The sequence below is a fragment of the Dendropsophus ebraccatus genome, chromosome 4 (assembly GCF_027789765.1).
Source record: "Dendropsophus ebraccatus isolate aDenEbr1 chromosome 4, aDenEbr1.pat, whole genome shotgun sequence".
Taxonomy (NCBI): Eukaryota; Metazoa; Chordata; class Amphibia; order Anura; family Hylidae; genus Dendropsophus; species Dendropsophus ebraccatus.
Window position 1 is genome coordinate 112,254,056 of NC_091457.1, and position 26,861 is coordinate 112,280,916.

A 26,861-nucleotide genomic window follows, 5' to 3' on the forward strand; every position below is an offset into this window, starting at 1 on the left:
CTACTTTGTATGTTTAAAAGGGGCTGGTGCCAGATTTGCTATGCAACCATTTATCTTTTCTACTATAACTGGCTCAATGGATTTCAGTATACAGAAAAACAAACCAAAAAAACCCAACAATTTTTTCAATATAAAACATTTATAATGAAAAATTACAAATTAAATACATTCTATGAAGTTTGCGGTTTCCAACCCAGCCCAGCATTAGGGGACAGAGCCATTCTGTGGGATCTCTCCGTGAAAAATTTCAATTCACAAAACCAGTTCATTGTACGACAGATGATGGAGAAATCTATAATACAGGATATTCAGCGGTAATTCTTGGTGGGTTATTTCATGTACTTCTCCTGTTGCTCGGCCAATATCTTAGCGGATGATTTTGCATCGTAGAACAGTTCATTGATTTCCTCCACGTGTTCTTTCTCAATGCTATCTTTGCCGTTGATTTTGGCGAGGAGGTTGGCCGGGGTCAGCAGCTGAACAGAGTACCTGGCAGGGCACACAGTTAAAGGGTGGGATTGAGCAGGGCAAAAAATCCACAGATGGCATATAATGTGATGGTAACTAGGCTAGAATAGTCATTAGCAATGCACAGAAAAAAATAATTTCACCTTCAGGCCAGGTTCCCACATTTGCAGTCACATATGGCTGAAACCACACCCCATTTTATCACCAATAGCCATGACTATTGGTGACCACATAGAGGCATGGCTGTAGATTAATTCATGATCACAAAGGTCATGTTTGTGATGCATTTGATATAGGCTTTGTTCACAGTATTTTGGTCAATATTTCAGTCAGTATTTTTTAGCCAAAACCCAGAGCAGAAACAAAAGAACTAGAATTCAAAGATTTGCATCTTATTTGGCTTTACTCATAGTATTTTGCTTGGTAGTTTGTCAAAACTAAAAATCTAAATATCACACATTAACCGAGCCTCAGGCTTTTTAACATACAACATTAGCTGCTTTTTAAGAACACAAAGCCAACTGATCAGCCACATTCTGTAAAGGCCACCACCACAGTCAACCACTATCACCATCGACATCATCTGTCTGTGGTTCTACACAGCCCCATGGACACCATGGCCAACATCATCTTACTCCTCTGCAGTGGCTGCTGTAAGGCTAAGGTATCACTAAACAATGACAATTTAATTAAACGGTCAACCATGGAGAGTTCCATCCCCCCACATCTATATCATCAGTATATTCCAGCAGGAAATATGGATAGGTCCTGCCTTTAAGAGGCAACAAGTTTATTATTGGTTAAAAAATTTCTTAAACACTAAAACATTTACAAAGTAGCTTACACCTTTTCAAGTTAGCTTTTCCTTTAAAGTCAGTGTCTCATTCCAACTAGGAGTCTTAAACTTGTCAGCGAATTGTATGCCAAGCCACAGATCTCTCCAAAAGGAAAGATTACCCATCTGTAGGCAACCATTTAAGGGTTGTTGCCCCTCGTCAGTACAGAGCAGTGAGCTGGCTGGCTTGTGAGAGGCCTACTGTTGCTTAAACAGCGGTCTACACATGGGCAATCTCTTTTGTAAATATATCTGGCTTGGCGTACATTCCCAGGCATGTTTTAAGATTCTCAGTTGGAGTAAGACACTGACTTTAAGAGAAGGCTACCCTGAAACCATTGTGTGAGAATTGCTTTACGTATCCTTTTGTCCCAGAATCCCCAGTGGAGCATGAATGGCCTGTAGGTATCCATATGTATTTATAATGCTCTCAAGGGAAAAAAATATATACAAAAAGGAATGAAGCTGCTACTCCTATAATACAGTGGCAGGAAACATTAGGTTTATAAAAAAGGTAGACTAGAAAGAAAACCACCATTAAAATAAGAGCCACAATGTTGCCGCTCCTTTCCTGAAAGTAAAGAATTACTCAGCGCCCTTTATAACATCAGATGTGGAGGGTAATGCACCTGTGCTGTTGAGATACCCGACAGCTGACATCTATCTACCTGAGCTGTGAGGTCCAACTTGGACGTTACTCAGCCAGTCCGTCCTTTAGTGCCCTCTCTGAGACTAGAAGAATGACCGGCAGTTCTTACACATCATTTACCTTAATGTTGTCTTGGTGCCGATCTCTCCCAAGTGATTTAAGGCTTCCTCGCTAATGTTAATCCCTTCAGTTTGTGCACGGATCTTTATAATCTGAATCAAGGAACAAGAGACCAAATTAGAAATCATGTTACTAAGCAGTGGGTTGTACATGACCTAAATATATACTTTTTTTCTTTAAAGAGTAAAAAAGTTAAACTGTATCTAAAGAGTGAAACCTGTAATTTCTCAACTTTTTTTGTGGGGGGGCTCTTGTTTTTACATTATTCACTTTGCGTTAAGGCTGACATTATCACTTGTTTGGATCAGTAAGATTGCAACAATTATTAATTTCGATTAATCTTAAAAAAGGGCTCAGAATTGTCATGTTTGACCCCTATAACTTTATTTTTCCATCTACCGAGGTGTCTACCGTACCGACTATAAGGCGCACCGGATTATAAGGCACATAATCAATGAGCGCCTGCTAAATTGTCTTTAATCCAGTGCACCTTATTAGAGATAAGCGAATTTGCCGAAGTTAGGGTTCATATGAACCTGAACTATCTGCTTCTGATTCCTGCTGTCTGCAGCCTCCGTGAACAGGGTGGATACAGCGTAAGGACCGCCTGGAAAACTGGGATACAGCCTATGTCAATGTCTGTATCCCAGATTTCCGGGCAGTCCGTAAGGCTGTATCCACTCTGTTCACAGAGGCTGCAGACACGGGGAATCAGAAGCCGATAGTTCAGGTTCATACTAACCCGAACTTCAGCAAATTTGCTTATCTCTAATAAGGTGCACTGGATTATAAGGCGCAGTGCATTAAATGAAACAAAGCTCAGTCCGTAAGAAACTTTATTCAACCCTTTCACAACAGCTGCTCTATTTCCATGCTCTATAGCTTTAATATTAAAATAAGCAAGTCTCTAAAGAGGAGGCATTTTTGGGGTAGTAGGTATAATAATGGCTGAAACACAGATATTCCAGGGGCTCCTGCACACAGAGCTGATCATACCACCACGCTCAGTGAGGCTCCTGTGTGCTATAGCACACTGAGGCAGACATGATTCTGTGGTGGAGATTTACTAAGTTTGAACTTACTCTAACTCAAGTGAAGTGATAATTCACATATAAAGGCGCATCGGACTATAAGGCGCACTTTCGATTTCTAAGAAAATCAAAGTATTTTATGTGCGCCTTATAGTCCGAAAAATACGGTAATTGTTAGCAGTTCTGTATTGGCAAAGACTTTAGAAGAGAAGGATTTAGGGGTAGTGATGCTGACAGCCTTAAAGGAAAACTAGCAGCAGGTTTGTGCAGCCCCTTACCTCCTCTTATAGTCGCCGCTTCTCCAATGCTTGTAAGTCCTGCTGTTTTCACGAACTTTAATCCTAAACTAATATGTAAATTAGTACATTAGGAGCAGTGGTGGCATTCTGTGGCCTTCAGAGCACCATTCACTCTGTGTAAACGCAGGACATCTAATGGGCGGGGAGTAACTGTGCTCATAATGTACTAATTTACATAATGCTTTAGGACATATAAATCATCGGAAAAGCAGTGACAGACAGAGGCGGTAAAGGGCTACCGGAAACTATCAGCAGATTCGCCTGCACAAACCTGCTGGTAGTTTTCCTTTAACGTACCAGTACGTCATTATGTTGTTAAGGGGGTACAGAGAGTTCACTAAGTGAGCCCTCTCTATACTCAGCATATTTTGGCTAGGGTGGTGCTAATAGCCAGCATAAAGAGATCATCCATGACTGCTATTTAACACTTTAAGCACTGCTATCAAAATTAACAGTAGCGTTTAAATGGCCCAGTCATTGGTACACAGTGGTCTGGATCGGCTCCCAGCAGTGGGATCACAGGGTGCAACTCTCTTGTAAAGGCAGCCCGAGGCCCGAGTTGCTGCCAAACATCAGCAATAGGTACAGGCTGCCTTCAGCAGCCAGTAGCAAACAATGTGGTACATATGCACAGCATTAATCCCTATGGGCTATCAAAGTATTGCTCATAGAAGAAGCACCCAAGAGGGACTACAAAAATGTTAAAAATAAAAAATAGTAGTGTCCGGGTGCTGAGACCACTGCCGATTGTTAGACTGAAGGGGCAGGTGATCGGCTAAAGTAGCAGTCGACGAAATTATAATGGAGCCCGAATGTTACAAACCTCTGACATGTTATGCATGTCATTAAATGATACAACAGCATAAGCACAAAATGCTGTCAAAGTGGAAAATTGAGGATTTTTGGCCACATCACCACCCAGAAAAACATTGAATAGAAAGTTATCTAAAAGGTCACATATATGCAAGTGTGCTACAGACAAAACCTACAGATCCTAGACCAAAAAAAAATGAGCCCTCACACACCGAGCCCTACAGACCGAAAGATAAAAACATTAGATTTAGAATAGGGCAATTTAAAGCATTTTAATGGTGCGTTCACACCTACAGGATCTGCAGCTGATTTTCTGCAGCAGATTTCATTTAAATAACTGAACACAGCATCAAATCTGCTGCAGATCCTGTAGGTGTGAACGCACCCTAAAAGTAGTAAAATAAAAGCTACAAAAATATTTGTAATCTTAATGACTTGAGCAATATAGATAACATGTCCGTTTTACCACATGGCATACGGCATAAAGACTATTAGTAAGTTCACAGCATTCACCATATAGGATCAAAACACTTTCAGGAAATTACATTTTTGAACTTGGCAATGGAGGGGTGTGTTATAGAAATTTTATGGGGGATCTCCCCTTCCTGCTCACTTATCCCCCTTGGCCCCTCCCCCTCCATAAGTTATAATTGACACAGCAAACCCGTCTTCACCTTGCTCCTCTGTTATGTAGACGACTTTGCCTGATAATGAACAGATAAGTGGGAGGGGGAGACTGCAAAACAGCTTTTTGAGTACAGAAAAAAAGTATTTTGCCAAATGAAACCTATTACAGAGTTTCTTCAAATCACTTGTCCTATTAATTTCTGCAAAGTGACACTTACACTATAAATAAAGCAGATGGTTATTCTTTGGAAAGCCTAACTTTGCTGTGATCCTGTTTTAAATGAAAGCTACCCTTTAAACCATCATAAAGTGTGTTTTGGCTGTACTGACTCTGTATTAGCAAGTGATAAAAACAATGTAAGGTAACAACATAATGCCATGCTAATGATCTTCCTAATATTGTAAGACACAGTGACAAGGCACTGCACCTAATAAGCATGGAGCTGGCACCATGCACCAAGCAGCCAGTTCTTACTGCTGAGTGATAAGGGGTAGAGCCTGGATAATGGTATTGTGTGTTGTACTGCTGAGATAGCAAGTCTCATATAATACAGGTATTTTTCACTTTGGCAGCTCTGTAAACAAGATAGCAGGAGGCGCCTGCTTAAATTAAAACTGGGAATGCACAACAAGTAGACAGTGTGTGAGCGCTCTAGAAACTTTACAGACAGCTATTTGAGAAATAGCGCATAAGTGCCAAGCCTTGTAATTCATTTACAGATCTGAATCTGAATGCTCTCTTCTTAACTATTTAAAGAATAAAGGTCTGGAGCCGCTTTAATAATTACATCTGGGGACTGCATAACCACCACCTCTCCAATTTTCAGATAGGAATCCTATAGAAACAGTGGTCTGATGACCAACAGAATAGATTATTTTAGCTCTCACCTAATATCCTACAAGTGTTGTCAGTAAAACCGTACACCTGCAGCAGCTTTGTTGCAAAAATATCAGAAACTGGCATATGCATCTCAATCGCAGAAAAAAAAATCTGTAGCATGTGAATATACTGACATGATGTGTATACCTACAAAGAAATATGGTCCTATAATAAACATGAAGGGTAATGTATCTCACCTGCTTCATTTCCTGGGGGGTGTAAAGCATGGTGCGGATAATCATCACTCTATCCAGCAGATCTAAGGGGATGCCATGAGGAGAAACCACATCTTCAGTGCCTCTGCAAAAATAGTATAACACAAAGGTCTAGAATTAAACTAATCTCTATATCCACTGCAAATAAGTAACAAAGATGACTTCAGTTAACATATGCCCTATATATCAGGAAACACTCGTTACCTAATGATGCAGTTGCCTCGGTTAGTAGCGAAAATGACAATGGGGGCGAGTGATGATTCCAGGGCTCGGTGGAGATAAGTAAAACATTCAATGTCTAGCATGTGAACTTCATCAATAAAAAGCACTCCGGGAACCAACTCAGCAATGCCTTGGTCAATGTATTTGTTCACCACTTTGTTGATTTCGCCTCTCAGTTTATCTGGTAAATAAAAGAAACATTATCTCCATCAGCTACAGCACGGATATTTACTATTACCGTCTAAGGAAGAGTAATTCCACCTATTTATACAATTCACACTGCACTAATAAGAAGTGTATCCCAAAGAGTAATGACATTTACCTGTGATTTCGGTTTTCTTCGGCTTCATCAGTTGACCCATCATAGACAGAATGTCTTGTCCTCCCTTCAAAATGATTAATATAGAACATAGGTATTAAGATCTAGTGATCTGATGGATGTACAGCATATACGTATGTATCCTTAGTTGGGTTCTAATGTTATCCCATGAATCAGCTGTCTCAAATGTTTTCAGAAAACGTTTAAAGGGGGATCAAAGGTGAGTGTTATAAGTAGTGTTATAAGATGAGCTGCTCATTCACAGTTATGTATCAAATCTGCGAGTTACACATATGGAGACCCTCAGTAAAACATTTAATAATATTACCGTCCCCAGCCTGAAATGGCTGATAACAGTGAACAGACCACATGTACTTAGTGAGCGTAGATAAGATGTATTTTAGATGCATTTTGGCTTCCCTGTAGAGCTTTGCTTAGGGCCTTATGGTGACATCTAGTGGCAAAAATATAAACTCTCCCTAAACTGGTCTGCAAGTATTAGCTATTATACAAATTGCGCTCCCAAAAACATTTTAATTCTTATTCCTGAAATACAGGGTTTTTGGACTGGATTTAAAGGTGCTAAATCCAGACAAAAGCCATACTCCCCAGTCCCCATTCCCCCACAGCTGCTGTTTCAACAGTGCCCGGTCTTTACTGCTTCCTGCTGATGTTAACCACAGCGGCCAGTCACTTAAAGGGGTTATCCAGCGATACAAAAACATGGCCACTTTCTTCCAGAGAGAGCCCCACTCTTGTCTCCAGCTTGGGCGGGGTTTTGCTGCTCAGTTCCATTAAAGTAAATGGAGCTTAATTGCAAACCACACCTGAACTGAAGACAAGAGTCGTGTTGTTTCTGTAAGAAAGTGGCCATGTTTTTGTAGCACTAGATAACCCCTTTAACTGAACCAGCATTTCAGGGTCAACATGTCAGAGGAAGCAGTGAAGTGCAGCAGTCAAGAGGGCACTGTCAGAGTACCACCCTTTAAAAGGTGCTATCCCAGAAAAAAAAAAAGTTATTTATAAGATAAGCATTGAATGTACGACTGCTGTGATCCCTAAGAATCACTACAACTGGAATTGTGCCCCCCACTCCCATTCCAAGTATAAATGACACAGTGGGCAATTATGTGCCATTCAAAGTTATGGGACTGATGGAAAAAGTAGAGTATGGCCCTGCTTAACTACTCCTTAAGCATAATCCTGCTAATTCTCACTGTTCTAAGCTACCTTAAAGCTATCTTCTATAAAACAAATACACAGAGAAAACAATCCTACTTTTTTTTTCTGAAGACCAAAAGAACCTTAACTCACCTGGGGCCTTGCATTGGCCACATCCAAGTCATGCAATGTGACGTCCTGTATCACCTCTTTCTTCTTGTGGACATCACCCTTTGGCAAGGGCACGTATTCTTCTGCTTCAAGGTCAAACTCTGTGGCATAGGTGTCACACCTGCCTTGCCTCTGTGTGGTAGAGACGGAATCTGGGTTAGTGAAAGGGAAGCAGGTGTACTACAAGGGCGGCTGCCAAATCCCTGACTGACAGGCTGTTGATAGCAGGCAAAGAGGACTCGCTTCCCAATTTTAGTTCTGCTGAAAGCAATATTCTGTTAAAGAGAACTAAGTTTTCTATCTAAAGCTTTAACTTGAGAAAAATTATTCTTACTTTTTAGCCCATGTTATATAAACACCATATTATTAGGATACTAAAAAGGATTTCTATTATTTGCTTTGGATAGACCCAATTTGCTGGTGTTTTAATCTCTGAAATCTCAGAAGCATCCGGAACTTGAGATACAGGATTACAAAGACACTTACCTTTACTGCACCACTGTTTGCCTCAATGTAGATGACGTCCCCAACTTCCACCCGTTCCTTCTGGAGACTCTCATAAATGCTCGGATCAAGCTGCAACAGAAGCAAGCAAAGCATGGAAATGTTTAGAGGCACATAAGAAAATTAACATTCAACCCACATATGGCTCAGTTTTATTCACATTCAGCCATGGACACTAGTGGTGTTTTGTCTATAGAGAAAGACCTGTTTTTTGGGGGGGGTTTTAGACAAAAAGCCATAATATTATAATATATAAGATATTTCCATGTTTTAGGTCAGTTGGGCTCTGGGTGAAGCATTACTACTTATAATACTTGTTGCAGGAGTCAGGAAACAGTCAGCTACTGCAAATTATGTTTTATTATTTCAATGGCGTACGGCTACGAAATATGGCTGAAAGTGCTTCTTCAAATCGAGAACGAAGAGGGGAGAATTTTAAATGAATTCGACCACATATATACAATACAGCAAAACAATAACTAGGTAATGAAGACAACACACCTTTAACTGTTTGGTTCCTTTTGCAGTTTTCAGGCCTATGATAACATGACTGATTGTTTTGCCATAACCACCCATTGGATTTTCAGTCTCACATGGGGTTAACTCTGTTACCTCTCCTTCATACACTTCTTTAGTTTCACGGATTCTAAGACCTGCACATAAATAAATATATTGCAACATTTAGTAATTAGCATTTATTACTGGCAGAAAACAAGTGGAACCGATCACCTAAGGGGTCCATTCACCCGTCCGTAGAATTCTGTTCGTACACAGATGGTGTTCTGCGCACTGGACCTGGAAGCTCCCAGCATAATGATAAATTATGATGTCAGGAGCTCCTATACAGATTAACAGTCTGCACTAGTGTACTGACTTAACTTCACGGCTTAGTCGGTACACTAGCACAAGCTTTTAAACTGTAAAGGAGCTCATGACAATTTATCATTATGCTGGGAGCTTCCAGGTACAGTCTGCAGAATGTCATCAGTGTACGGACAGAATTCTGCACACATGTGAATGACCGATATGAACTCCGATAAGTGAAACAAGTGTCCTATTCTGGCAGCAGTACACACATGATGCCTTTTGCTTATACAGATCAATCCAGAGTTCCTACATACAGCAAGGGCCTAAAGGTCCTTTTACATGGCCCTATATGGGGTTGTGCAAGAAGGCAAGCAAGCAACGATCAGCGCTCATACGCAGTGCATTCAGAAGGCACAATAAGTCATGTAGCCATTTAAATGTATTGCTATCGGCCACCCACCTCGTTTAAACAGGGGGATGTGGGGCTAAGGGCGATAAATTTTACCACGTGCACAAAGGCTGTGTTCACAAGAATCTTTTACTTTCCATCTTTTTTTTTTTCTTTTCAAAATTATGTCCGTCATTTTGACAAAAATTACGTCAGTTATTTCACGTTTTGGATGCCCGGCATTACAAAGGCGGCTGTTGGTACATTATTCTAGTTCAGGTGGATTGATTGCCCTTTGGGTGTGTGTTTAAATGAAAAGTCCATTGAATTTAATAGTAAAGACTGTGAAAGGACAGTGAGAAAAATGTGTGGTAAACAGCTCAGAAATAACGTCTGCTCTTTGCTAAAGACGTCCGAAAATAATTGTCATGATCATTATTTTGATGTTTGCGCAGACAACGTCTATTATTTAACATACTGTGCGCATTGGGCGGACGTCATTTCATTGATTTCAATACATTCCATTGAGGTCAATTAAAATGCGGTAATAATGGCCTTCTTTTGAAAAAGAAAACATGGACACCTTTTCTTTTTACTTCGTGTGAACATAGCCAAAAGATGTGATCAGCCTATGAGCAGTATTTTCCTGCTCCTCAGCTGATCGTTGACAGTTTTACACCGGCCGTTTTTAGCAACGCTGCTTGCCAAATGTAAAAGAACCTTGAGCTTATGACACAGGAGGTAGATATTAAACTTTAGCATTTGTGGGTCACAGATCACAGTATTGCACAGCACATGGGTGCTGACTTGTAAGTACTGTAAGTAAAGCTTGGGTGAAAAATGGAAATCCTTTTTACAGTCTCCTTTTGGGTTGGGCTATGGATTTGTTACTTCCCAATCATACTCTGGAATGACAGAAAACAGATCTCATATCTCACTGCAAAAACCATCACAGTCCCATATCAGGACAAAGCCGTCATATACTGGGTATACACAAGTGGAGGATACAGATGAGTAAACTTACAGTATATCTGGCCAAACCCTGATCGCTTGGCCATTGACTTCTGCTGCCTGGAAAAGATGGACGAATCCCTAGGGCTGCCTGGAAAACATGGCTACAGTCATAGGTCTTCTTGGACTATATCTATGGTTTCCCAGGCAGCGGGATTTAATGGCCAAGTGATCAGGTTCGGTTTTGGCCAAACTGTAAATTCACTCATCTTTAGAGGAGGACATGGCAGCTCCTCTGGTATACCTGATTCACATATAAACCCCCTCATGGGTAAACCCACTCTGCAGCACTGCACTGTGCTGACCATGGCAGATTAGAATCTCACGTACTCCAGGCTCCATAAAAAGTAACAAAATTACCACCCAAAGCATTCACACAGTTCTTATGCCCATTTTTATGCCCTAATCTGAAAACTGGCTTATTCAACAAATTTAGACAAATGCGATAACGAAACCTCAACAGAACGCCGCCTGAGTTACGACTGCTGTAAAATTTCTAAGGCTCAATAAGATTGCAGGCCAGCCTCCAATAGACAATTCATTACAAACACTTGAAAGTGGTTTAAATCATTGGCAAAAACAATTTTCTGTTGCCCTTGTGGAGGAGAAGAAAAAATAACTTCTATTTTAGTTGAAAAAAAAAATAAATAAATAATCCATGCATGAAGTATAGAAATTTAGATTTGTTCAACATTAAGAGACATGAATTCCTCCTCCGCACTGTTCAAACATCACTGGAGCCATTTCGTTTTTCACTTTTATTATGCATCCTCCAGGGCACAGTCTGGCGGAGTTAACTGCAAAGCGAGATCAGATTAGGAAAAATTCCCAATAATGAATGGACGGTCATAAAGGATAACAGATTGAGCACACGCCTTAAAAGTAGATGGAGTCTGAAAAGCAGCAGCTACAATGAAAGGAGAGTAATATTCATTGAGGTTGATTTGACAATACAACCACCTACCATGAGATTGCTCAACTTTAGATTGCTTGTCATTCAGCAACAGATTCTGACATTAAAGAAGATGTCCAGGGACAGAGGAAATCACTCCCTCTTGGTTTTAGCCATGCACGCTGCTTTAGGCTTTATTCAGATGCTGTATGACACCAGCCGTTACGTGACCCGGCCAGTACTGCAGTACCCCTGAATTCTGATGCTGGCGCATCCGTGCACGCCGCATCACTATTCCCCACTGCATACAATGGAGCGTGCGGCCTGAGCCGCAAGCTCCACTGTGTGCACTTACAGGTTTTTCTGCAGCCGCTATTCAATGAATAGCAGACGCAGAAAACTGACATGTCAGTTTTCTACGATGCTAGGCATCCCAGCCGGAGTGTATACACTCTGGCCGGGATTCCCTTAGCCTGCAGCACAATGTAGGTAAAGGATTAATCACGGCCGTGTTGCAAGTCAGCAACGGCTGTAAATAATAATTTACTTACGTTGTGTGAACATAGCATTAGGTGTCAAGACTGTTGCTCTGCCCCAATACTTTACAGTGCAGCTCTGCTCACAGTTTAGAAGCACAATTACATAAGTAACTAAAAAGTCAGTATATAGAGCTGAAACCATGAGGAAAAATCATTGTAATGTGTATAAAAAACAAAAACCATAACTGCTTTTTTTCTAGAAACAGCATTACTCATGGGCACTGTCATGGAAAAAAAACAACTTGTGACATGATAAAAAGTTTTAATCAGTTGTGGACCGATTGTTCAGGCCACAACTGATCAGGAGAACGAGTCGGGAGAAGTTTGCATGCAGCACATTCACTACAGGCTCCCTTACACTTTGTGGCCAGGTCAGATAACAGAGCCAGGAGGAAAAGCATGGCACAGACTTCTCGTGGCTCATTCTCCTCACTGGTCAAGATCTGAAACACGACTGATTAAAAATTTAGACATTAAAACTTTTTTTAATGCCTTTTTCAGGTACTCTTAAGGCCTTACTCTCACACTCCATAATCCACAGAGCTTACAGAATGTGAAGTTATGCAGTTGACTCGCAGCTCTCCTGGCATCATGTACCCATATGATGCCGGGATAGCTGAAAAGAGTTCAAATCTTCAGTACTTTACTGATTACAGATACAGCCACACAGCTGTATCAGTAAAGTCCCGCAGAGATTTAAACACGTATCTACCCTGGCATCATATAGATACAGGATGCCGAGAGAGCTGTGAGTGCACAGCTTCACACTCCCTAAGCTCCATGGATTATGGAGCATGAGAATAAGGCCTTAATATGTGTGAGGTATTGCAGTTCAGATCCAAGGAAGTGAATAGAGCAGAGTAGTAATACCACACACAGCGTGAGGACAGGTGTTGCACTGTTTCTGGAAGAAAAGTTTTTTGTTTTGTTTTTTTAAAACTAGACGACTAATTGAGCCTTATAACGGAGGGGAAAGCCCACACAATCCAACTAAAGACTACCTGAAAGCAAGCCGCAAAAATGAGATGTTAGTACCATTAAATAGCTTAAGGCACCCTGATCCCAAACCTTTTATTTTTTGGTTTCTTCATATTTACTCTCATTCCTGTGATGTCAGTTAATAGTCGGATGGACCTAGACCTAATTTTAATATTGGGAATGAATTTAAAGCGAGGAGTGTGATAATACAGTTAGGTTGTGTTAGGCATACTTGCCCTGCAATGTTAAACCAACACACACCCTGTATAATCAGTCATCACCCGATAGTCCCTCCTTTTATTTAAGTTCACTCCCATTCGACTAAATAAATATGAAACTGGAGGGTACGTCAAGAAGCTGCAAAAAAAGATGTAAATCGGGGGGTTGGTAACAGGTTCACACAGAAAAAAAAAAATAGCAACTGCATTGTGATATCTCTGAAATACATGTGTGGATCTGAAGTTGCGACTGTGATGGTGTACGGGATAATATATACACACACACACACACACACACACACACACACACACACAAAATGTACACTTTTTCCATATTCATGGCTGTCATACCTTTCATAAGAACTGGTGATGGAACTGAGCAGAGTACAATGTAAATGTGATAGCTTCCTAATAAAAGAACCCTGTAGTTGATCATGTTTCTGAAGCTCCTCATGTCATTGTTCGTAATATGTAATCCATCTATAATCCACAACATTAGTTTTGGAAACCTCCTTAAATGCCTGGGAAACGACAATCCTTTTCACAGCGAGTCAACAAGTCTAAATAGGGCCTTTGCTGGATTTGCAATGACTTGAGCAGCAGAAACATCTGCAATTAAATATGTTCCAGAATCTGCCAACACTGAAGGTGCTGCTGGAATTAGACGTTTAATTTAGGCAGGGTGAAAGAATCCTATTAGGATCTCTCTCCTAATCCCAATCCATGTATGAAATTGAAAATTCCACAAAAGAACCCCCCCCCAGTCTTTCAGTAAATCCAATATTTGTTTAGACCCTTCCCGTGTGCTGACATTTAAAGAATGTTCCCCGGTAACAAAAGCTTCGGCTGTTAGCGATGATTTAACTCTCAGACTGTTATCTTGGGGGAATGACAACGGGGATGACACAGGTTTCATCTGTTGGTTCAAATTTCCAAATCCCTGACAGGCAACTTCATCACATCAAGGAAATATTGCAGACGTTTCTCTTTTCATTTCTGCTCAAGAGGTTTCTCTCGCGTTCCCTCCCTCTTTGCCCCTGACTTGACAGGAATTTAAAGACTAGATAATGTTGACTGTCCTCTTTCTTTGCTAAAAAAAAATATATATAAAAATCAATAAAAGGTCAAGCTTTATTTGACTTTGGGATTAAAGGAAGGAGATTTGTCTCCTCTGCTGCTCTCTTGTGCTGCCGGACTCACGGCTCGGAAAACGATCACCCGCAATTTCAATAATAGAGACAGCCTGCTGATCTTCTTCGATCGGGATGTCCACACAACGCCTTATTTCGCACCTCATTGCCTTTTTTTTACTCTGCTACATCCCCAGATGCTGTTTACATCCTCAGCAGAGAAGGAAGAGATTTTATGCTGTTGAAAGGTCATCAGCTGGAGGAATTTATCTTTATTAGCAAATACAATGTATTAAAGACGTTGACTGAAAAGACAACCCTAGGCTTTACTGACGAAATCTCTGAAAAACAGCTGACTGCAGGGGACTGTAGCATTCAGTTGAAAGGCTTGCAAGGATAGATGGGGGATAGAGATGAGAGCATGGCAGATGTAAACAAAGTGAATCGGTTTATTTGATCTGCACTCCGCTCATCAAGCCCCTAGCCTGTCAGTGTTGCTCCACTCCCTGCCGCTCCACCCCAGGTACCAGGGAAAAGCTGGATCCAATCCTGGGAGAAGTTTCCCAGGATTGGATCCAGCTTTCCCCGGCGTCCTGGGAGAAGCATCAGGGAGTGGAGCAGCGCCGACAGGCCAGGGGCTTGATGAGCGGAGCGCAGATCAAATAAACCGATTCACTTCGTTTAAATCTTCCATGCTCTCATCTAATAGGAGACACCATCTATGATGTACAACTGTCTTAACAGAGCAGATGGACAGGGAGACAACCCCTATAAAGCTATCAACTCATTACAGTTTGCCAGGTCTTTTTAGGGTCCTATTAGACTAAGCGATTCTTCATTTTCTCTACATAATGATAGCAAACAAGCGCTTTTGCGAACGACTTGAAATAGTTCACCACAATACACAGAACGATAGTCGTTAGTTACGATCGTTGGTATGCTCTATACTCCTTCTGATTCCAGCGAATGAACAATGTGTACGCACACCGAAAAATCTGTGATCAGTTAAACTAATAACCACGATTTTACGGTCAGCTCCAATATAAATGAATTCTCGTTAGTCGTTTGATCGTTGCAGTAAAATGACCCCACTAAGAGCCTTCAAACAAGAACAACCAGGGTTAGAATATATTTGTCCCTTACCAATTGCTCTTCGGAAATTCTCCATTAACACTTCCGTTTTCTTAATCTCTGTGGAATAAACTTCACTCCCAACCATAGGGCAAAAAGGAACTTTGCTGCCCAACTCTTGAGCAATGGCTAGAGCCAAAGCAGTCTGTAAAAAAAAAAAAAAAAAAAAAAAAGTTTAAAGAGGACCTGTCACCCCCCGTGCCGGTGTGACAGGCTCCCGACCCCCTGTTAGATCCCCCTATACTTACGTGATGCCGCCAGGTCCCGCTTCCTGAGCTGGCGGGGTCCCGGAGATATCAGCTCCCGAAGCCCGGCGCGCGCGCTGAGAGAGGAGTCCGATGCCCATAGAGAATGAATGGGGAGTCCGATGCTCCGTCATTCTCTATGGGCATCGGACTCCCCATTCATTCTCTATGGGCGTCTGACTCTGCTGTCAGCCGGGCTTCGGGAGCTGATATCTCCGGGACTCGGCCGGCTCAGGAAGCGGGACCCGGCGGGATCACGTAAGTATAGGGGGATCTAACAGGGGGTCGGGAGCCTGTCACCCCGGCACGGGGGGTGACAGGTGTCCTTTAATTATTTAATGAATAAAACAGTTTTCCTCATTATAAACACTGGTAACAGAGAGAAGCTGTAACACACATATTGGAGGTTTTCTACCCTTCATTGTGTTACAGGGGTTATCCAGGGAATACAGTTTTATGGATCCCTGTGCACCAAAAATATGACGCCTTCACACTCACATCCTCTGATCTCCTGTAGCTATCAAGGCTTCAAGTCCCTTCTGTGGTCCTCTTTTTCATCCTCTTCCAATGATGTTTTGTGCCTGCATGAATTGACCACTCAGCTCAGTGATTGACTATACTGGCACAAAACGTCATCAGGAGGAATGAGAGGACGGCAGCAGGGACTGGAAGCTATGGCGGAGGCAGGATAAGCTTTTTTATTTACAGTAGGAAGCATATGACAATTTTTCCCTCCCCCCAAAAAATATCTTTTTATTAGATCTGTCACTTGTCCAGAATAGATATCAGGATACCAACTGGACAAAATGAGTTTTACTGTATAATTTAAAATAGCTTTATGGTATTTTCATATCAATCTGGAAGCAATAGAATACTGCCATCTAGTGGTCAAGCAGAAATAAAAAAAAAATGTCACACGTTCTTGCTCTCCATTATTAGTATGGGGAATATGCTTGATTCCTAAGTTTAATACTGGATTCATTTAGATATGGGTGAAAAGAGGAACATTTCAGCACATAAGGGCACTGCCAGCCGCTGTACTTGTTGGGAACATTCTGATTTTTATGCCTAACATTTTCCACGGCTAAATAGGATGCAGGTGAAATCCAAGTTACCTTGCCAGTTCCAGGGGGTCCAGCGAGCAGAATCGCTCTTCCAGCCATTTTCTTGCTTTTAATTAACTCGACTATTACCCCACATGCCTGTAATATAAGGAGAGAAAATTGTAACAATTGGAGTAAAATCATGACTAAAAATGGCAACATTTAGAATAAAGTCTGGCAGGACAAAGATATTTTATTCCGACCCCCAAAATCTAATCTACATCATGCAGTCCACCTCCTTTTTAATATAAACTAAACTTGCTTATTTGTCTATTTTATTCTAGATTCTGGCTGCCATATTGCATGCAGCATTTACAATTGTTTCCTACGACTACAGGCAGCTGGGCAATATCATCACTTGGTACCTAACCATAGCTCTAAAGATGTCCATACACATTAGTCAGCTCTCTTTCCGGATAAGTATAAAACTAAGGGCCCTATTTCACACGACGATTATCGTGCGAAAAATCGTTATATCGTTCGAATTTGAACGATACTCATTCTGTGTAATTGCAGGCAACGATCAAAAATTGTTCTTATGTAGTTGATCTATATTCGAACCTAAAATTATTGTTAATCGGTCGCTAATCTTCGCTGTAATTCCACATTCGTTCGCTCAAGTTCCGCATTTTTTCACTAATCGTTCAGTGTAATAGCACATTGTTCATTGTTTTGCTGGGATGAGAAGGAATAAACGATCATAGTAACGATCGTAACTAACGACTATCGTTCTGTGTAATAAGGTGAACGATTTCAGGTTAACGATAAACAATCTTGTTTGTGATCGTTACTCGTTAATGGGTAAAAATCGCTCTGTGTAATAGGACCCTAAAGGTCGCATTTCACTGCACGATAATGGGAAAGCGAGGGCTGACCTTTTAGCTTAGCACTCGTTTCTCCCTCTTTCCCGACTTGCTGCCTGTGCTATTACATGCACAGACAGCGAACAGGAACAACGAGAGAGGCTACCCGGACAATCCGAAGATCGTCCAGGCTGGCCATTGAAGTCAGTGGCAGTCTAGGTGATACATTCTGTTTAAAAGGGGTATTAAGTATCAAACAAAAGTTGACATGGTGCTGTCCTTTGGTCAGTGGGAGTTAAGAGTCTTTTACACTGGCCGACTTGCAATAAGTTGTTTAAATTTAAGCGAGAATCTTCTGGTCTAAACGCTTATAGTTTAAGAGAACAAACCATCGCTGATCCCTGACCATAGGACAGGAAGTGAGCACCACTCAGTGACTATAGCAGATGATGGTGTCACCCAACACAGGCTATTGCTATGCAGCACAACAAAGAGCATCAGCTTTACGAATCTTGATTTCAGACAAGGTTTCACCATGGTTTTTTCCTTAAATTAAATGGGAACTATTAGCAGGTTAGACAAATGTAACCTGCCGATAGCCCCCTTTTGCACAGGAGACGCCGAGAAGGAAGGTATGCATCTTAAATTCCTCCTTGGCGCCATTCTGGTCTTTTGCTCCATGGTCCGGTGAGACCATTAGGAGCACTGCCTGCCACCATAGTGCCGATCTGCCCCTGGCTGACTCACCACTATTTAATGATAATGAATAGATCGGGCTGGATTGGCGCTATGGGGGTGGACAGTGCTCCTAATGGTCTCTCTACTGACAGAGCCGCAGCGATTCAAAGAGTTTCCCCTCTGCTGGCAAGATATTGATACATCATGCTGGGCAGGGAAACAATCCATTACTTGCCTTCACCATCTGTAGGTCCGTAAAATCTATGGACGTGTGAACGCACCCTAAGTGCATGGAAACAGGTAAGACACACACTTTCTTCCTGTGCGTCTCCTAAGCAATAGGGGGCTATCAGCAGGTTAGATTCGTCTAACCTGCTGATAGTTCTCCTATAAAATTTATTGGGAGGTTAATTCAGAAAACCTAAATATGAAACCCTATTTCAACACTACATTATTGTAATCAACATAAAATTGGAATCTTTATTGTTCAAGGCTCTTTAAAAGTAAATGGATGTGATAACCTTGGAGTGACGCCACAGCTTGCGTCCCATCTGACCGGCTACAGATTTACATGCAGTGACAAGGAATACGGTTCAATTGTGTGCGCCGGTAAGAACAGGACGGGCTTGTATAGCTTTGATCCTGCAATTTCTCAGTCTATAAATAAAAGCACCAATCACTGGTTCACGGCACGTTTTCTGCTGCCATCAGATAACCTCTCGGCTCGGCCCACACGGACCAGACTTGTCAGAGGACTTTCCAAGTTGTGCACTGCTTCACTGCCAGTGTTCGCATACATCTGAGAAACAGCACATGAAATGAAAACCAGGCCGCAATGACTGGCTCAGCACATACAGGAAAATCCATCCGATACATGTGGAGCAGAATTTAGCATTTCACTAAACAATTTTCAGGGAGTGAAAAGTTTACAGCCTTAACTTTTAAGTAAAATGAAAGAGGGGGAAAAAAGTGCAATCCTAGGAGCTTGGCAGCGAAACGTAGGAGCTGCTGGTTTATTTTAAGACCACAAGCTTGAGCAGGTGCGCTTTATGATTTAAATTATTTAAACCAAGTTTTCCTTGAAGGAAAATGTTGCGATTTTTCCTTTCAATTTCGACTCTATATTTAATAGGCGTCAATAACCAAAGGTTAGAAGACGGTCATGGTCTCAGAACCAGCGGTCACATGACCAAGAGAATGGCAGTGAACCAGGAAGTGGAAAAGGAGTGGCTGGGGGGTCAGTAGGGACAGTATTACTTATACTTACTTATTTTATACTGAGGTTTTTTTAATGTTAAGTGACCAGTAGACATGAGTGAGTTTCAGGCTTTCTGCCTAGTAGGCCATCTGCTGCATAGCAATAGTCTGTGTTGGGTGACTCCATCATCTGCCATAGTCACTGAGGTCCAGAGGCTCACTTCCTGTCCTTTGGTCATACACGGTCTGTTTCTATTTCAGATTGTAATTTTCTTTATTTTTAATACATACACATGTGGACGGCTGTTTAACAGCATTTAGTGGCATGCTTTACAGCAAGCCTCATGGACATAGACACAATAAAACTCTACAGACCCTATAATTTGTATGGGATCCATTTGTACATTCACAACGAGGAGGTGTGAGCTGCTATCTGCAGCTGTCACCTTTGCTGTACAGTTCACTGTGTTTTTCAAACTAAAAGATCTCAGGAATATTTTAGGCTATAGATAGTAAAATGGACAATACAAAAACTTGATTTAAACAGTAGGGCATTTTGTGGTGACATATTTCCTAGTAAAGGTCAGGGATTTAGAGGGGATATCGGGATTTAGAGCTGCTGCACATGACTAGCAATGTGGTGCCCAGTATTGTATTACCTGTAGGATTTCCATGAAGCCAAACCCAGCCTGTGAATCTACATGTACTTGTAATGTTCAGATCTGCGCATTGCTGAATAAGCTTTCTGTTACAAGCTGAAGAACTCCTTCATGGAAAATCATTCTGGATGTGTAAAATGTCAATGCAGACGACCAAGATAGATTGTGTTGCTTTTCCCATCTATCTATTAGTGGTCATTCTGTCATCACATATACATATTATCAGTATCTGTGGTCATCTATGGGGAGTGCAAATGACTCCAGCACCATGGAGATCAGATGGCAAACACCAGGACATTGCTGCACTAATATGGTTACACGTGTTATGTTCATCGTCTGACAGAAAATACTGGCAGGTCACAGTCATGCAGACACACAACTCCATTACACAACCTGCATAAGCTGGGACTCTTGCTCTGCATCATTATGCACCACTCCCCACACATAGCTGTGCAGGCTGCCCGCTGATCCTCTGTTTACTTAGCAGTAGCGCTGAGAGGACTTGTCAAAATGTTTGGCAACGTTATCCATTGCCAAACACTGATCATGATGCTGGTGAGCAGTTATCCAACGTTATCTGAACTAAAACGGGTTTGATTCCTCATGGCTGCAGAAGTTGGATGCTATCCTAGGGAGCCTGGAAAACATGGATACAGCCATAGGCTATATCCCTTATTCTGGCAGCCCTAGGCGGCCTCTAACTTCTGCAGCCGTGAGGAATCAAACACTGAGGGGGGCATTTATTAAGTCCGGCGTTTTTTACGCCGGACTTAAAAATGCCCCCGCAGCTCCGGCGCTACGGAGATTTATGTAGAGGCGGACTGCCTCTACATAAATCCCGTGCGCGCCGGTGCGCACCGCCGAAAACCTACGCCAGCTGAGGACTGGAGTAGGTTTTCGGCGTATATTTGGGCGGAACAGATGGTAAATCGCGCGGACTCTGAGTTCGCGCCCTCCTTTCTGCCCACTACACGCCCCCTTTCCGCCCCCCCCCTGGCGTACTCGGCGGAAAGTGCCGATTTGCGAATATTTCATTCGCAGATTGGCCATTTGCGTATAAAAAAAATACGCAAATCGGCACTTTCCGCCGAAAATCATCCGTCCGCAGGATGATACATGTGGCCCTGAGTGTTCGAATTTGGATAATGCTAGATAACTACTAATGGTCCTTTTACACAGAACAATAATCCGCCCAATCGAACAATTAACGATTTCTAAATAACGATGTATTATTTTTATAATGATCAGCGTTAAGACGGAACCATATATCGGTTGAAAAAATCGTTAAGCCTACACATAGGGTGAATCGTTGAGACTGTTTACACGAAGCGATCTGCGAATTTTCAGTGACCGACCAACAACGATTTGAGAACATGTTGAAAGTTCATTATGAACGATTTATCGTTCGTCGCTTGATCGTTCGCTGTGTTTAAGCCGATTATCGCTCAAATGCGATCATTTGAACGAATATGGTTCTGTGTAAACGCACCATTACTAGATCAGTATCCTCCAATCTAATGCTTTCCAGCTACTGCAGAACTAAAACTCCCAGCATGTCCAACAGCCTAAGTGGAGTTTCCTACCTAATCCCAGTGTAATGAAAAGATCTGTACTCCTCAGATATACTTTCCATGCCACATCCAGTCTACATGATCCTCCAGAAGATAAAGACCACTTCTCCCTGCACGGAGGCCACAATAGCCCAGGTTTATCAATCTGCCTAAAGACGCTTTTATATACGAATATTGGAAAGGAGAGTTGCTAGAAGCGCTAATTCGGCCCATATAAAAGTATCAGCAATCACCTGATGAGCAGGAAAATATCCGCTCGTTGGCTGAAGGCATCTTTTGTATACTCTCAGCTAGGGCTGGGCGGTATACCGCAAAAATACCGATACCGTCTCTGGCGTCGGTTAACCGACCTCAACTCTGCCAGGACGGTATCTGCGGTATTTCCCCCCTCCCTCCTCCTCCTCCTCACCGGCGGCCGCATGCTCTGCTCCACTCCGTTTAATCTTCCTGAGGAGGAAGACTGGAGATGTGACAGGCTGCGCACAGGCGTGCTGTGTGCTCAGTGCTGCCGCTGCTTCCGGGCGGCTCTGGAAGCTGCAAGGTGTGCCCTGCCTCCCCTCTCCCGTACATAAAGTGGCTGCTGGGGTCAGGTATGGGTCAGCACATCCTCCCCCCACCGGGCACTGCACTCTGTCCCGCACAGGAATCCTCGGCGTCCCGTTATCTTTTGGCAGTGCTGGAAGCAGCCGTGTGTGACGCTCTGCCGGTGACGCTGCCGGCAGATATATGTGCTACAACACTGAGGTACGGGGACAGAGGATTCCTGTGCAGGAGAGAAGAAAGGATATGCAAAGTAGCCGTGCAGGAGAGAGAGAGAGAGAGCGGTGCCCGGTGGAGCATGGAGGTGCCGACCTATACCTGACCCCAAGTGTATGTGCGGGAGAGGGGGTGGGGGGGTCCAGAACAGCTTGTGACTGGGGGCAGATATTGGGTAGAAAGAGATAGATAGATAGATAGATAGATAGATAGATAGATAGATAGATAGGAGTCCTATCTATCTATCTATCTATCTATCTCCTATCTATCTATCTATGTATGTCTCTCTCTATCTAACTATCTATCTACGAATCTCTCTATCTATCTATCTATCTATCTCCTATCTATCTATCTCTCTATCATCTATCTCCTATCTATCTATCTATCTATCTATCTATCTATCTATCTCCTACACAAACAACAAAAGTCCACGGCACCCGGGCAGTAAATAAGGAGAGTGGGTGCCACCCCTGCACTGTGGATCCTCGAGTGCAGAATATATACGTCCAAAATTAGGGTACCGGCACTCCAAATGAAGAATAAGTGTTTTATTTCAGCTCACAGGAACAAACTAGCCTTGGCTAGTTTGTTCCTGTGAGCTGAAATAAAACACCTATTCTTCATTTGGAGTGTCGGTACCCTAATTTTGGACGTGTGTGTGTGTATATATATATATATATATATATATATATATATATATATATATATATATATATATATATATATATATAACACACACACACGGAGAGACTTATCAAACATGCTCAGTTGCCCCCGGCAACCAATCAGATTCCACCTTTCATTCCTCACAGACTCTTTGGAAAATGAAAGGTGGAATCTGATTGGTTGCTAGGGGCAACAGCCAGTTTCACTTTACACCTTGTTTCATAAATCTCCCCACAGTATAAAGATAGATATAGCAAAAAATATAGGCAGCACAATAAACAAACTGTGGGTGCCAGCAGACGAATCCCAGACCTTGGATCAAGTCAGCTAGTAAAAAATACTCCGATGGTAATACAAACGTGAAAACGTGAATTTACTCCATATAACAATGTGCAGCAAACTTCACAAGTAATATACAATGTTTTGGCATCTCCTATGCCATTTTCAAGTGCCACTTGAAAATGGTGTAGGAGGTGCCAAAATATTGTGTATTACTTGTGAAGTTTGCTGCACATTGTTCTATGGAGTAAATTCACGTTTGTATTACCATCGGAAAATGGGGTTTTCAAAGGGGTGTGGCTTTTAAAGGGGGCGTGTCATAATTATCGTTCAATTTATTGTTACCGCGGCTACATCTACGATAAACAGCGATATTGATTTAGGCCATTATCGCCCAGCCCTACTCTCAGCTACAACAGGGATTTCTGTACTCTGCAGTCACACAATAGTAATGACAGTCACTGACAGCAAGCAGGGATCTTAAAGCCTGTGACAGTTATTGAGAGTTAGTCTTGGTCACAAGACGGCAACTTCTACTCACACTTTATGCACACATTCAGTATTTTTTTTTAAGTCTGTAGATTCCGCCTGCTATCCACCCTTACAATCTGCTAAAAATTACAGATTGGGCATACGTAGTGCATCCATATTTCTGTAAATCCTTCCGCTCCCCCAAACATGTCAATTATAACTCATCCATATTTTTACGGAAATACGGATGCCAAACAGGAAATCTGGGTCCAAGCTAGGACACGTGCTTTGTTTTTGTTTTTTCCAGCATTGATTTGCATTTTTGTAATCTACTTAGGCCTTATTCACACGTCCCGTAATCTACAGATCCGTATTTACGTATTTGAGTTGCACACTGTTGTCCATTGGGCTAGTCACACAATCAGTAGATTACAAGGACGCAAACCAATGCTGGAAAAAAAAAAAAAAAAGGACATGTCCTAGTAGGGATCCTCTCATAGATAGCCACTTTTTACGGATTGTAACCTGTTTGGCATCCATATATCTGTACATAATACAGATGAGTTATAATGGACATTTTGAAAGAAAAAAAAAGGATTTACAGAAACAGGCATGCACTCCACACGCCCAATCGGTAATTTTTAGCAGATTGTATGGGTGGATAGGGGCAGGTATCTGTGGAACATGTGCATAAGTTATTATGGACCTGGAGTGACTGGTGTGAAGACCTATATACACCCGTATACCACTCCAGGTATATTTCCTGGATACGGGAAGAGATATGAGTTGCAGGGAGCATCGGCCGTATTCCGCTCCCCACACATCCCCATCACCGGCTTACTCGCCATTGGTTTTAACGGAGAGGCATGTGACTACATCTGACAAAATCATATACAATTTCCGACAGTCAGGAAGGGGTTAAACACAGTAGCAGAACAAAGATATACTAGACAATAAGCTTTACTTCTATAGATCCCACAAGAATAACGCTGGACCTTGTAGTTCCCACACACCAGTGACCCCTGACCTCCTGAACCTCCTGCCAGGGCATGCTGGGAGTTGTAGTTGTTGGAGGGCACTGCCATACACTGTCCAATGACTGAGGAAGCAGCACATCCTAAGCCTCACCTCACGGGCATTCTCCTGACCAACCAGCCCGGCGGCCGCCTGCTTAGCCATCCCGTTCTCATCCAAGCCGAGGCCCTTGACATGGCTGTGGGTGGCGATGCGCTGGGTCTTCGTGGTGCTCTTTACCTCCTCGATCTTCATGGTGCAGCTGGGAATAGGACGACTGCTGGCAGCTAGTGCGGTGTACGAAGTGTGTGACTGCCGGCTCCAGCCTTCTCCTCTAAGCGTGAGCGGGAATCTCCGGCTCTACAGCGGGTTACCATGCGGTTACCAAGGCCGCAGGAAGCAACGCCCACTGCCCTGACACGCTACTGCCTGATTGGTTGCTAGGGTCAGGTTCCGCGTAGGGATTGGAGAATTGAAGTGTCAATCTAAGGGTAGGCGGAAGCTTCCGCCAGCCTCACTACAGGCTTCACCGGCCTTAGCAACGAGGCCTGCAAGATACAACGGTCCGAGTCACCAGACTCCGCCTCCTCCTCACATGTCATTAGCTTTGTTTTACCAGGCCTGTATATGCCATATCGATGTATCATCCATTAAAGGGAACCAATCACTGGAAAAAAGCATAAAGAGCTTTTGAAATGTGCTGTTAGAGCACACAGCACACTTGCCACACGTGTTGTCATAGCCTCCCTGCCTCCCCCCTGTAAGCCGCAAAGTAACTTTATAAAACTGGCGCCCTGTATGCTAATTACCTGAGGTAGTCACCTGGGCGGTGTTCGGCTAGCAGGTAGTCACGGTCCCCTGGGCGTTTTTCCGCTGTAATCACGCCCCTCTGGGCGTGATTCAAATGGCAGAGTGGCTGTGGCGTCACTCGGGAGCGCGCCGTGCCCAACGTCGGCTCGCTTACGTACTGATGCCGGACGCCGCCGCACATGCGCAGTGCAGCCGCTTCCATTCCGGTTGGACTGCGCCTGTGCAGAATAGCCTCGAACTCCGGCTAACAGGCTATTCGAGGCTATTCTGCACAGGCGCAGTACCGCCGGAATGGAAGCGGCTGCACTGCGCATGTGCGGCGGCGTCCGGCATCAGAATGTCACAGCTACTCGGCCATTTGAATCACGCCCAGAGGGGCGTGATTACAGCGGTAGAACGCCCAGGGGACAGTGACTACCTGCTAGCCGAACACCGCCCAGGTGACTACCTCAGGTAATTAGCATACAGGGTGCCAGTTTTATAAAGTTACTTTGCGGCTTACACAGGGAAGGCACGGAGGCTATGGAAACACGTGTGGCAAGTGTGCTGTGTGCTCTAACAGCACATTTCAAAAGCTCTATATGCGTTTTTCCGGTGATTGGTTCCCTTTAATATCTCTATAAAGGAAACATTGATAATAATTAGTCGTTAGGAATAAAAAATATCAGGGCAACATCATAGACTCGGGCAGCATAACATGTCTAACAGCTAATGGAAATGTTCGGAGCCATTGTTATAAATCCATGTCCCATACCTCCCAACTTTTGCAAAGAGCAAAGAGGGACATGTGCGCCGCAGTCCCCATAGCCACGCCCCCATAGCGACCCTCCATAGCCACGCCCCCATAGCGACCCTCCATAGCCACTCCCCTACATATGCCCTATATAGTATCCAATCCCCCATATAGCGCCCCACATTGTATCCAATCCCCCATATAGTGCCCCAAATAGTATCCAATCCCCCACATAGTGCCCCACATAGTATCCAATCCCCCACATAGTGCCCCAAATAGTATCCAATGCCCCCATATAGTGCCCCACATAGTATCCAATGCCCCATATAGTGCCCCCACATAGTAGCCAATACCCCATATAGTGCCCTACATAGTAGCCAATCCCCCCATATAGTGCCCCACATAGTATCCAATCCCCATATAGTGCCCCACATAGTAGCCAATCCCCCCATATAGTGCCCCACATAG

General features: G+C 42.9%; 1 protein-coding gene across 1 annotated transcript; it reads right to left on the reverse strand.

Moving 5' to 3' along the window:
* Positions 1-140: 140 nt before the first annotated feature.
* Positions 141-25,260, reverse strand: RUVBL1 (RuvB like AAA ATPase 1). Its single transcript, XM_069968734.1, has 11 exons — positions 24,965-25,260; positions 16,769-16,855; positions 15,421-15,553; positions 8,816-8,967; positions 8,297-8,386; positions 7,793-7,942; positions 6,482-6,545; positions 6,142-6,340; positions 5,920-6,022; positions 2,073-2,164; positions 141-489 (listed from the first exon to the last, which is right to left on the reverse strand). Exons 1-11 carry the CDS (start codon positions 25,103-25,105, stop codon positions 330-332), a joined length of 1,371 nt encoding a protein of 456 aa, XP_069824835.1. The 5' UTR covers positions 25,106-25,260; the 3' UTR covers positions 141-329.
* Between the last annotated feature and the right edge of the window lie 1,601 nt (positions 25,261-26,861).